This window comes from Hemiscyllium ocellatum, chromosome 8 (genome assembly GCF_020745735.1).
Source record: "Hemiscyllium ocellatum isolate sHemOce1 chromosome 8, sHemOce1.pat.X.cur, whole genome shotgun sequence".
NCBI lineage: Eukaryota > Metazoa > Chordata > Chondrichthyes > Orectolobiformes > Hemiscylliidae > Hemiscyllium > Hemiscyllium ocellatum.
The window spans coordinates 53,926,556-53,939,870 of record NC_083408.1 but is presented as its reverse complement, the minus strand read 5'-3'; the positions used below and the strand labels follow the sequence as shown (position 1 = coordinate 53,939,870).

General features: G+C 41.4%; 1 protein-coding gene across 2 annotated transcripts; it reads left to right on the top strand.

The window, feature by feature from the left end:
• The first annotated feature begins 5,099 nt into the window (after positions 1–5,099).
• Positions 5,100–11,703, top strand: dtd2 (D-aminoacyl-tRNA deacylase 2). Of its 2 annotated transcripts, none has more exons than XM_060828383.1 (3): positions 5,100–5,240; positions 5,564–5,633; positions 11,355–11,703. In XM_060828383.1, the coding sequence occupies exons 1-3, from the start codon at positions 5,151–5,153 to the stop codon at positions 11,678–11,680; spliced, it is 486 nt and encodes a 161-aa protein (XP_060684366.1). In that variant the 5' UTR covers positions 5,100–5,150; the 3' UTR covers positions 11,681–11,703. The 2 variants fall into 2 exon arrangements, with proteins under 2 accessions (XP_060684366.1, XP_060684367.1); XM_060828384.1 differs by having other exon boundaries at positions 5,105–5,207.
• The last annotated feature ends 1,612 nt before the right edge of the window (positions 11,704–13,315 follow it).

Sequence of the window (13,315 nt, the reverse complement as noted above, 5' to 3'; positions counted from 1 at the left end):
ACAAAATTGGCTTAACGGCAGAAGACAAAGAGTGACGGTGGAGAGTTGTTTTTTGGACGAGGGATCTATTGCACTTTTATCATTTATATAAACGATTTAGATGAGAATATAGAAGGCATGGTTATTAAGCTTGTGGATGACACCAAAATTGGTGGTACAGTGAACAGGGAAGAAGGCCATTTAAGATTACAAAGAGATCTTGATCAATTGTGTCATTGAGCTGAGGAGCAGTCGATGGAGTTTAATTTGGATAAATATGAGATATTGCATTTTGGTAAAACAAAGGAAGGGCAAGACATCAGTGAGGCTTTTACTGGAGTATTGTGTCCAATTCTGGTCGCTCTGCTATGGGAAGGATATTATTAAACTGGAGAGGATTCAAAAGAGATTCACCAGGGTGTTGCTGGGAATGGAGTGTTTGACTTATTAGGAGAAGCTGGATAGGCTATGACATTTTTCACCGAAACACACTAGGTCGAGGGGTGACCTTTATAGATGTTAACAAAATCATGAGTATAAAGAAGGTAAATGGAAAGTGTCTTTTCCCTAGGGTGGGAGATTTTGAAATTTAGGGGGATATATTTTTAAGGGCGAGGAGAAAGATTTAAAGACATGTGGTGTAATTTGTTTTACACAAAGTGGTTCATATGTGGAATGATTTTCCAGAAGTGGTCAATGTGGGTAGTTACAATGTTTAAAAGTTATTTGGGTAAAGACATGAAAAGCAAATGTTTGAAGGGATATGGGCCAAAGCGCAAACAGGTTGGACTAGTTTAGTTTGGGATTATGGCTGGCATGGACTGGTTGAACCGAAGGGTCTGTTTCGTGTTGTATGACTCACTTACTCTAGATAATAATTGATAATAGTTTAAGATGTCGCCAATAAAAGGCCCATGTTATCATATCACAACACTAACTTAAGTTAGTAACCAGTCAGATATATTTGAGCTTTTCACTGGTGGGTATGATTTGGATGATCACTGTACCTTCTGTGCATTTGTAGTTATTTTATTTTCTTATTTAAATATCAGTAGAATCATTTAAAGGAAATTAAAATATAGAAGTGTGTTTTTGTTCAAGGTATCAAGTTTAAAGAAAAATATTCTACCTTGGTCAATTCTTGATTTACAGCAGACAGTACTTCCTTCACTCTGCAATATTTAGACCTAGTTTTTTCTGGGTTTCAGAATTCTCTGAATTGTATAATGATATTAGAATGCCTAATCACAAATATGTGACCAAAGGCCTCTTTTGATATTCAGCTGAAATATAAAGCAATGATAATACATGATATCACAGTAGTAAAAAACATTTTGCTTATTAAATACTTTATCTTCAATGCTCTGCTCCCAAAATTAAAATGGAGAGTTATGTAATTGCTTCTGGAACCAGTGACCTGAATCTAAATAAAGGAAACTATGATGTTCTGAGGCATCAGCTAACTGTGATAAATTGAGGAATGTTACTTGAAGGGATGATGTTGCAAAGGCAATGGCAAATGTTTCAGGAGTGAATAGAGGAACTGCAACAATTATTAACTCCAAGGAAGGGACATAGAAATTATCCAAAATGAACAGCAGACCTGAGGATTGTGAAAAGTATATGTTTCAGCAAAGGATGTTAAAGGGATTGATTAGGAAGGGGAAACAGTGCAAAAGTAAACTTGCAGGGAACATAAAATGGATTGTAAAAGCTCCAATAGGTATGTGAAGAGAGAAAGATTAGTGAAAACAAATGTCAGATCCTTACAATCAGAAACAGAAGAGGTTTATTGGGAAATCAAGAGATAGCAGATCAATTAAATAAATATTTTGGGTTCTGCCTTCAGATAGGAGGACAAATGTCCCAAAAATATTGGGGAACACAGGGACTAGTGAGAGTGAGGAACTGAAAGAAATCATTGAATAGGGAAATAGTGTTGGGGAAACTGATGGGATTAAAGGTCAGTACATCCCCAGGACCAGATAATCTATATTCCAGACTACATAATGAAGTGGCTCTGGAAACAATGGATGAATTAGTGATTATCTTATAAGATTTAATTGATTTTGGAACAGCTCCTATGATTAGACAGCAGCTAATGTAACCACAAAATTTTAAAACAGGTAACAGAGAGAAAATAGGCAAGTGTAGACCAGTTAGCCTTACATTGGTGGTTGGGAAAATTCTCGAGAACATTATCAGATGTGACTAGTAGAGTTGATGAGGAAAAGCCAGTGGATGTGAATATTTGGACTTGCAGAAAACTTTTGATAAAGTTCCACAGAAGAGCTTAGTATGTAACAATGGGATTGGAGTAGTTAACTGACATGGATGGAGAACTGTTTGGCAGATAGGAAACAATAAGAAGGAATAAACAGGTCTTTTTCTGTGTCCAGTGAGTTACTGCATTGCTCAGTGCTTGGACCCCAGCTACTCATGAGATATAGTAATGATTTGAGGTGAGGAAATGAAATGTCATATCTCCAAGTTTGCAGACAAACAAAACTGGATGGGATTGTGAGCTGAGATGGGAATGCAGAGAGGGTACAGTGTGGCTTGGACAAGTTGAGAAAATGCAGAGCAGATGAAGAATAATGTGAATAAATGTGAGGTTATCTACTTTGGTTGCAAATACAAGAAGTCGCATTATGTTCTGGACAGTAATAGATTGGGAAAGAAGAGAAGCAACAAGACATGGGGATCCTTGTACACTGTTTATTAAAAGTAAGCATGCTGATGCAGCAGTCAGTGAAGAAGGCAAATACTATGTTGGCCTTCATAACAAGAAGATTCGAATACAGGAGTGGGGATGTCTTGCTGCATTTTTTCAAGGCCTTGATGAGACTACATCTGGAGTACTGGGTGCAATTTTCCCCATCTGGCGAGGGACAAAGTTCAAAGAGTTACCAAACTGTTCCTGGACTGATGACAGGCCTGATGGAGGAAGCAAAAGTGGAACGGTTACAATGAAATTGATTGGAATTTAGAAGACTGAGGGGACTCCCATAAAAACCTACAAAAGTCTAACAGGACTGGGCAGGATATACACAGGAAGGAATTCCCAGTGAGTTTTGAGTCCAGAACCAGGAATCATATGAATTTGGCTATTTAGGACTTAGATGAAATGAGATTTTTTCACCCAAAGAATGGTGTGTCTGTGGAATTCTGTCTCCAAAAACAATTGAGGCCAAAACATTGATTTTTTTCTTCTCTAAGGATGAGTTAGATGTAGTTATTTGGGCCAAAGGGTTCAAGCAGTACAGGAAGAAAATGGGAACAGGGTACTGAGTTGAATAGCTAGCCATGATCATCTTGAATGGCAGAGCAAGTTTGAAGGGTCAAGTGGCCTACTCCTGCTCCTATTTTCTATCTTAAATCATTGAAGATTGTTACCTTTTAAGTTAATAAGAAAGCAAATTGAAAGGGAATGTAGAACCAGTGACCACAATGCTTCATAGGGTTAATTAGTACATGAAAGTAACATCTGCACTACTGGCATAGCTCTATTTATTGAGAAGAGTATGTAATATAATTGCTCAAATATTCAATGACAAGTGAGCTGTAAAATACCTAAATTGTCTTGCAGACTGTTTCAAAGAGATGATGTGGAGGTGCTGGTGTTGGACTGGGGTGGACAAAGTTAAAAATCACGCAACACCAGGTTATAGTCCAACAGGTTTATTTGGAAGTACAAGGCTATAATCTGGTGTTTTTCAACTTTGCTTCAAAGAGAGCCATTGGTGGATTTTCACCTAGTGTGTTTGAATAAAATCTGTGTTAACTGTGCCCAAGATTCAAAAGGAGCTGTTTTAAAATCAATACGAAAGTTTCACAGGTTTCATAATATATTGTCCAAAACTTAAGATTTTGCAGGCTTTCATCTCGTGTAGGTTATCGTAGCTAAGATTAATCCTGTTTTCATAGAATGTTTTCAATTCCAATATCTGGTTCACAGAATCATTACCTTGGGAAGGCCATTGGCCCCATTGTGCCTGCACTAGTTCTATTACCTATAGTGTCAATCTCATGCCTTTTTTTTCTGCATATTCTTATAGATCATTTCTATCCAAATAATCATCCAATGCTCTCTCCAATGCCTCAACTGAATCTGCCTCATTCACATTTCTGGGCAGTGCATTCCAAAACCTAACTACTCTCTGTGAACAAGTTTTGTTTTCTCATATGACCCTTGCTTCTTTGGCACATCACTTTAAATCAACGCCTTCTCTTTTAAATGAGCAGGAGTAGTTTCTCCCTATCTCCTATGTCCTGCCGGCTCGTGATTTTGGAAACTTCGATCATATCTCCTACAACCTTCTTCTCTCCAAGGAGTACAAATTTTTCAAAACAAAACTATTCTGAGGAAGGGTCATTGGACCTGAAATGTTCGCTTTGATTTCTCTCCACAGATGCCGCCAGCCCTGCTGAACTTTTCTAGCAATTTGTTTTTTGTCCCAACTTCACCAATCTATCCTTGCAACTGAAGTTTCTCATTTCTGGAACTTTTTTTTTGTAAATTGCTCCAACATATTCACATCTTTTCAGTAAGGTGGTTCACTCAACTGGACACAATACTCCAGTTCAGGTCTAACAAGTGTTTTGTCCAAGTTTAACATCATTTCCTGGTTACCGTAGCTGATTATTTCTTATCGAGCTGAAGGATCCGAGACCAATATAAGCACATTTATTGCCAAATTACGGAAATGAGCGAACTTAGCTCTGAACAGAATCTGGAACCTTGTGATTCAATTTCATGTTCGACTGAAGTTTTTAAATGTTTGAGGGGGGAAATGTATGAAAAGGAACTTATGATGTTAGGAGGTTGAGGGGAACTCCACAGTAAATGTTTTAATGTAGCATTCTGATAGTGTGGTATTCTGAATCTTCTGTTTCGGAATTTGTACTGCCCTGTTCATGAGCTGAGGTTGCACAAATCCAGAATGAGAACCAAAGCAAGTAAAGAGACAGAATAAAACAGCAATACGGACATAATGAAGGACATTTAAGGACACCTTTCATACGCCGTGGTTACCGCGGCCAGAGATATGAACGAAAGCCCCAACTACCTGATGGAGGGCGTCCCGCCAAGCGCCTGCGCGTTAACGGTCCGGGGACCCTGACAACGTTCCGAGTTTCCGGCGGAACTATCGGCGCTGGTGTTGTCTTTGATGGCTGCTCGTGTGTTGCTGCAGCAATGTTTCTCTGCCCGGCTGCAAGTGAAGGAGGTAGAAGAAGGCGCGGCGGCTGAATGGGTTCAGGTACTCGGTGGGAGACGGGCGACTTCCTTTCGGTTTAGTTACGCCACTGTGCGCAGATTTGCCGGACGCCCTGTTTCTCCTGGTAACGAGCTCGGAGTTTGGCATGGAACCTGAGGAAGTGTCAGGCCTCTGGGACTGTGAAATGAATTAAAGCTTTGAATTCCTCCACGTCCCACCTAATTCCCTCACCAACATTTTTTTTTCCGTCCCTCCTCTCTTCTGCCTCCCGGAGGTTTACGCAACCTTTCACTCAACCTTCATTTTTCTCTTCATTTAATGGAAGATATATTGTATATTTTTGCTCTGATTTCCTTGATTTACAGATTCAAAGAGGGGCATTAATCTACGTCTGCTTTTTTAAAGGTGCTACTGTTGACATTATTCCCAAAATGGGTAAGTATATAGCATATGGATTGTCATGTCCGACCTGCTTCAGAGATGTATAGTAATATATATGAGCAGGTTGATTAGAAAATATCTACAGTTTCTATTTCATGCTGTTTCTATTACTTCCAATGCTGAGCCAATCAAAATTTTAAAAGATCTATGTATAACAACTTCACCATCGATGAGCATTTATCAAGCTTCTTTTAAAGTTTCAAGGCATTTAAAGAACAAAGAAAATTTACAGCCCAGGAACAGGTCCTTCAGCCCTCCAAGCCTGAGCTGTACTGTCTAAACCTGTCGGACAATTCCTAAGCATCTGTATCCCTATACTGCCCACCTACTCGTGCATTTCTCCAGATGCATCTTAAATTAATCTACCATGCCTGCCTCTACCTTCTCTGCAGGCAACGCATTCCAAATGCCCACCATCCTCTGTACGAAGTACTTGCTGCATATATCCCCCTTAAACTTTCCACCTCTCACCTTGAAATTGTGACCTCTCGTTATTGAATCCTTCATCCTGGGAAAAAGCTTGTCTCTATCCACCTTGTTTATACCCTTCATTAATTTATAAACCTCAATCAGGTCCCCCCTCAATCTCCTGTTTTCTAATGAAAATAAATCTAACCTACTCAACCTTTCTTCATAGCTAGCACCTTCCATACCAGGCAGCATCCTTGTAAACCTGCTCTGCACCCTCTCCAAAGCATCCACATCCTTTTGGTAATTTGGCAACCAAAACTGTACGCAGTATTCTAAATGTGGCTGAACTAATGTCTTGTACAATGTTAACATGACTTGCCAGCTCTTATATTCAATACCCTGTCCAATGAAGGCAAGCATACTATATACCTTCTTGACCACGCTATCCACCTGTGCAGCAACCTTCAGGATACAATGGATCTGCACTCTCAGATCTCTCTGCCCATCAACTTTTCCCAAGGCTCTTCCTACTTATGCCAACGTGATCCAGACTAATCAAATTTCTATCCCTAATGCTGAAAAATGTGTTGCTGGAAAAGCGCAGCAGGTCAGGCAGCATCCAAGGAGCAGGAGAATCGTCGTTTTGGGCATTTACTATAAACCAACCGACTCCCACAGCTACCTAGATTACACCTCCTCCCACCATCCCATATTCCCAATTCCTTCGCCTCCGCCGCATCTCCTCCCAGGAGGACCAATTCCAATACCTAATAACCCAGATGGCCTCTTCCTTCAAAGACCGCAATTTCCCCTCAGACGTGGTTGACGATGCTCTCCACTGCATCTCCTCCACTTCCCGCTCCTCTGCCCTTGAACCCCGCCCCTCCAATCGCCACCAGGACAGAACCCCACTGGTCCTAACCTACCACCCCACCAACCTCCAGATACATCGTATCGTCCTTTGTCATTTCCGCCACGCCCAAACAGACCCCACCACCAAGGATATATTTCCCTCCCCTACCTTATTAGCGTTCTGGAAAGACCACTCCCTCCGCGACTCCCTCGTCAGGTCCACACCCCCCACCAACCCAACCCTCCACTCCTGGCACCTTCCCCTGCAACTGCAAGAAATGCAAAACTTGTACCCACACCTCCCCCCCACCCCCCCTTACTTCCCTCCAAGGCCCCAAGGGATCCTTCCATATCCGTCACAAATTCACCTGCACCTCCGCACACATCATTTACTGCATCCGCTGCCTCTTCTACATTGGGGAGATAGGCTGCCTACTTGCAGAAAGTTTCAGAGAACACCTCTGAGCCACCCGCACCAACCAACCCAATCACCTGTGGCTGAACACTTTAACTCCCCCTCCCACTCCGCCAAGGACATGCAGGTCCTTGGCCACCTCCATCGCCAGACCATGGCAACACAACGCCTGGAGGAAGAGCGCCTCATCTTCCTCCTAGGAACCCTCCAACCACAAGGGATAAATGCAGATTTCTCCAGCTTCCTCATTTCCCCTTCCCCCACCTTATCTCAGTCCCAACCCTCAGACTCAGCACCCCTTTCTTGACCTGTAATCTTCTTCCCGACCTCTCCGCCCCCACCCCCTCTCCGGCCTATCACCCTCCCCTTAACCTCCTTCCACCTATTGCATTCCCAGTGCCCCTCCCCCAAGTCCCTCCTCCCTACCTTTTATCTTAGCCTGCTTGACACACCTTCCTCATTCCTGAAGAAGGGCTTATGTCCGAAACGTCGATTCTCCTGCACCTTGGATGCTGCCTGACCTGCTGCGCTTTTCCAGCAACACATTTTTCAGCTCTGATCTCCAGCATCTGCAGTCTTCACTTTCTCCTTCTATCCCTAATCTCAACATTCATCATGTTCCTCTCTTCAGTGAACACTGCTGCAAAGTAATCATTCAGAATCTCACCCATTCTCTCAGGTTTGATACACAGCCTTCCTTCGTTATCCTTTAGTGGTCCAATCCTTTCTCTAGTTACCCACTTACTTCTTATATAAGAATAAAAGGCTTTGGGATTCTCCTTAATTCTGCTTGCTAAAGCTTTTTCATGACCCCTTTTAGCCCGCTTGATTCCTCGTTTAAGACTTGACCTACTCTTCTGATATTCTTCCAGGGGCCTGTTGTGTTCTTAGTTGCCTAGACCTTATGTATGCTTCCCTTTTCCTCTTTGCTAGTTGTACAATTTCTCCTGTCATCCATGGTTCACGAAGCTTGCCCTTCCTATCCTTTGCCTTCACTTTGACATGCCTATCCTGCTCTATCTTTAACCTATCTATCTTTGAAAGAACAATGGTAAAATTGCCAGGGAGCCACAGTGAATATTGGAATAAGTCAGTAAATTATTGGTCAAACTGACCAACTGTTTCAAAAAAAAGGCAGAGTGATGTCAAGGTTTGTGGAAATGTGAAAACAATTGCTAATTTGGAAATCAACTGTGTCTGGAGAACGTTTGGAAAGGAAAATAAAGTGGTGGAAGTTAGTCAGGATAAAGAGGGTTAAAGTTTTTTTCTTAAGGTGGAGAGTGATTTATGGCAGATTTGAACAGGAGGGTTCCAGTACTTATAAAAAAAATCTGTGAAGAATATGAGCCTCTATGGGGCCAGCAAAGAAACTTCGTGGTCAGCAGTTTAGTGTGAATAGGACTCCTGACAGAAGGTTAGTTTCTGGCCATCTTGAACTTGAGTGGGTACAACAGAAATTAGAAAAAGGTATATAAAGGTATTTTCATGTATTATAAAAGAAACAATTGGAAAAATTCCAATTTAGTTAAGAAGTCCCTGCAGGTTTCTATTTCACTTTAATATTTCTGACAGATCTCTTGTTGAAGAAAATTACCCTTTTGATTTTGAAGCCTCTCCAATTTATTTTGAGTGTTACTTTGCTGTAATTAAACAAAATTTGATCCCGTTGCATAAGGAACTGTAAGGTCAGATGCCCCTAAGCTTGGTAAAGATGTAGGTTGTAAGAAGTGCCTTTAAGGAGGAAAGCAAATTAAATTGCTGGAGAGGTGTCAGGAGGATAAACTGAACACAAAGCCACTGATGGTGAAGTAATTAAAATGATATGTGTGCAAGTGACAAAAATTTTAGGATCACAGACATTTTAAAGGCTTGTGGGACTGGAAGTGACTACAATGATGGAATGGGGTGGGGGGGGGGGGGGGTGGGTGCGGGAACAAGGCTCTGGAGGGAATTGGAAACATTTTAAAATCAACATGTAACGTGTAAGTCAACAATCACGGAGGAGATAAGTGAAATAGCGGAGGGATTGAATTCAACAGTCGTGAGGTGACGTTGCAGCTGTACAGGACCTTGGTAAGGCCACATTTGGAGTACTGTATGCAGTTCTGGTTGCCTCACTTTGGGAAAGATGTGGAAGCTTTGGAGAGGGTGCAGAGGAGATTTACCAGAATGTTGCCTGGAATGAAGAATAGGTCATACGAGAATAGGTTGAGAGTGCTAGGCTTTTTCTCATTGGAACGGCGAAGGATGGGGGGTGACTTGATAGAGGTTTATAAGATGATCAGGAGAATAGATACAGTAGACAGTCAGAGACTTTTCCCCGGGTACAACAGAGTTACAAGGGGGCTTAAATTTAAGGTGAAGGGTGGAAGATATGGGGCGGGGGGGGGAATGTCAGGGGTAGGTTCTTTACCCAGAGAGTGGTGGGGGCATGGAATGCGCTGCCTGTGGGATTGGCAGAGTCAGAATCATTGACCTTTAAGCGGCAATTGGAGAGGTACATGGATAGGTGCTTAAGCTAGGACAAATGTTCAGCACAACAATGTGGGCCAAAGGGTCTGTTCTGTGCTGTATTGTTCTATGTTCTAGTTCATGACATACAACAATATTCCAGTGAGAAAGCAGGGTTTTTGGAAGTGGATAAGCTAACTGTGATCGACCTGGAAAGTTAATGACAGTATCAAATTGTAAGAAAAGAAATACTATGTGCCGAAGATGAATGATCAGCCAGAGGATTGGGAAAGTTTTAAAAGCGAACAACAAAAATGACCAAAAAAAAGGAGAAAAATCGTTTGAGGGGAAACTTTAAAGTATTATCAAGATAGACAGCAAGAGTATTTAAAGAAATATAAAATGGACAAGAGAGGCCAGAACATAACTCTTAAGGCAATGAGGCTGGGGAAACAATAGGGAACCAAGAAGTCACATTGGTGTTGAATACATACTTGGATTACTTTTCACAGTTGGAGGTGCTCATAACTTTGCAATATACAAAGTGAAAAGAGCTCATGGTGTTGGGGTATTTGTATGGATAGAAGATATTTGGGATGGTGAGGGGCATTTTCAGGATGGCAATCTGTAACTGCTGTTTATCTTAGAGATCAGTGCTGGGACCACAATTATTTACAACATCTATTAATGACTTGGCTGAGGGAAGTGAATTTTTTATTGCCAGATTTGCACAAAAACTAGTGGAAAGGCAAATCATGAGGATCACACAGTCTGCAAAGGCATATATGCAAGTCAGGTGAGTGAACAAACACCTGACAGATGGAAAATAATGTGGGAAAATGTGAAGTCAAGCACTTTGACAGGAAGAATAAGTAAGCTGAATATTTAAACGGAGAAAGCTACAACACACTGTTTCTGTGTCCTCCTATATAAATCAGAAAAAGCTAGCATGCACGTTCAGAGGTGAATTAGTGTAGTGATGGGTAATTAATTCAGTATTTGACCCATAAAATGAGCTTTGTTTCTGTCAATGGGTGGCTGAAATGGAAGTATTCAGTTTTTTTTATTCTAATATACCTCCTATTGATAAGCACAAAATAAGGTTAATTGAAAGGAATGGATCAAGTATAGTCTTGGGGAAAATAGATCTACAAACAGATTGAGCCAAAATGTTTAAATTTTAAAGTTATAAGCATGCTAAGTAGTTGTAACTTGAATGTAATATTTAATAGCATTCAAGTGTGAATTGGATACTTAGTTTTTACTAATCCATGTGCGCTTTGCCAAAGACAAGTTCATGGCTCATTGTCAGCTAATGCTTAATTTTGGGCCACTTTTCATGGCTGTTTCTTATGGTGGTTCGGTGCCTTACATTTTCAGAAACAGGTCATAATGCAAGACCCAGGTCTTACTCAACCTTAATGGTGTTATTCTAATCCACACTCTGGCCATCCAACCAAATGAAGTAACAGTGTCTCTTTAAATTTGTTCCAATAGATTTGATAAAGTATAGGGAAGTTAAGCAGTTAGGGTTTTGAATGTACTGCACATAGTAAGCTTTTGTTATATTTTTTTCCCTGCTACAGTCAGTACGCTGTTGAATGTGAAGCTGTGTGAGAGCAATGAAGGCAACTATGTGTCAATGCTGGATCTACCTGCTAATGTTATCATTATACCTCAGGCCACATTGGGTGGCAAACTCAAGGGGCGTAACATGCAGTACCATTATAACATTGGAAAAGAGGAAGGAAAAGAACTTTATGAACACTTTGTTGCTGTATGTGAAAAGGAATTTGCCTCAAATGCTAAATGTACTGAAGCAGGAGTTGTGGTCAGACATGGGACCTATGGGATCAGACAAGTGCTGCAAATGGATACCAATGGACCATATACTCACTTGATTGAATTTTAAAACATGATTTCACAATTCAGAAATGTGTATGAGTTATTATTTTTCTTTTGATGTGTGTAAAGTCTCTAGTTTTAAAATGGAATTGCAGTGAATTAGACCACTGTTACTACAAGATTGCATTTGGCTTCTCAGAGATTGAAAATTTTGATCATTTATGGGATGTTGGCAGCACTGGTTCGACAGCATTTATTGTCCATCTGTAGCTGCGATCGTGAACTGCTGCAGTCTATTTGCTGTAGGTAGACCCACAATGCTTTTGGGGAGAGAGTTCTAGAATTTTGACCCAACCACACAGAAGGAATGTTGATAAATTTCCAAGGCGGGATGTGATGGTTTGGAAGGGAATGTGCTCGTGATGGTGTGTCTCTGTATCTGTTGCCCTCCTCCTTTGAGATGGAAGCAGGTGTGTGTTGGGTAGGTGATGTCCAAGGAGCCCTGGTGAAGTTCTGCACCTTATTAGATTAGATTACCGACAGTACAGAAACAGACTCTTCGGCCCAACAGGTCCACACCGACCCTTCGAAGAGCAACCCACCCAGACCCATGCACCTACTCTCTACTAATGCACTTATTACTACGGGCAACTTAACATGGCCCAATTCACCTGGCCCACACATCTTTGGACTGTGGGAGGAGACCAGAGCACCCGGAGGAAACCCACGCAGACACTGGGATAACGTGCAAACTCCATGCAGACAGTCGTCAGAGGCTGGAATCGAACTCAGGTCCTTGGCACTGTGAGTCAGTAGGTCTAACCACTGAGCCGTGTAATGCACACTGCTATGGTGTGTCAGTGGTGGAGGGACAGGCTGTCTGTGGATGTGGTCCCAGTCAAGTGTGCTGTTTTTTCCTTCATCGGGTCAAGCATCTTGTAACTGAAACCCTCTGCTGTTATTTGAACTCTGCTTCATCTTGAATTACATTTTATTTAGCACTTTTGGATAAAATGTTTGAATAACGTCAGAGGCTGATGAGTGACCTTTGCAATGTTTATAAAATCATGAGGGGCAAGGATAGCATAAATAGACAAGGTCTTTTCCCTGGGTTGGGGGAGTCCAGAACTAGAGGGCATAAGTTTAAGGTGAGAGGGGAAAGATTTAAAAGGGACCTAAGGTGCAACTTCTTCACACACAGCGTGGTGCGTGTATGGAATGAGCTGGCCGAGGAACTGACAGAGGCTGGTACAATTATAACATTTAAAAGGCATTGGATGAGTACGTGAATAGGAAGAATTTAGAAGGATATGGGCCGAGTGCTAGCAAATGGGACTGGATAAATTTAGGATATCTGATCGGCATGGATGATTGGACTGAAGTGTCTGTTTCCTTGCTTTACCTCTCTATGACTGTAATTACCTCAATTAAAATGCTTTAACTCCAGCTATTAGAAAAGTAACTGATTAGATCTCTCATACTTCAGTATTGTAAGTGGAATGCTTCACTTAGTCCCAACCAAGCTGTCAAAAACATTACCAATGAACAAATTTTGTTGAGGCCTTTTTCCTGAACAAAGGCGTCCTGCCTGACATGACAAAGGGTGGCTAGGATAATTTGTCCATTCTGTTCAAGGAAGGAATTCTAATAAAAGGGACCATGATGTAGGTTAGAATAACTTGGAGTACTTGAATGTTTAAGG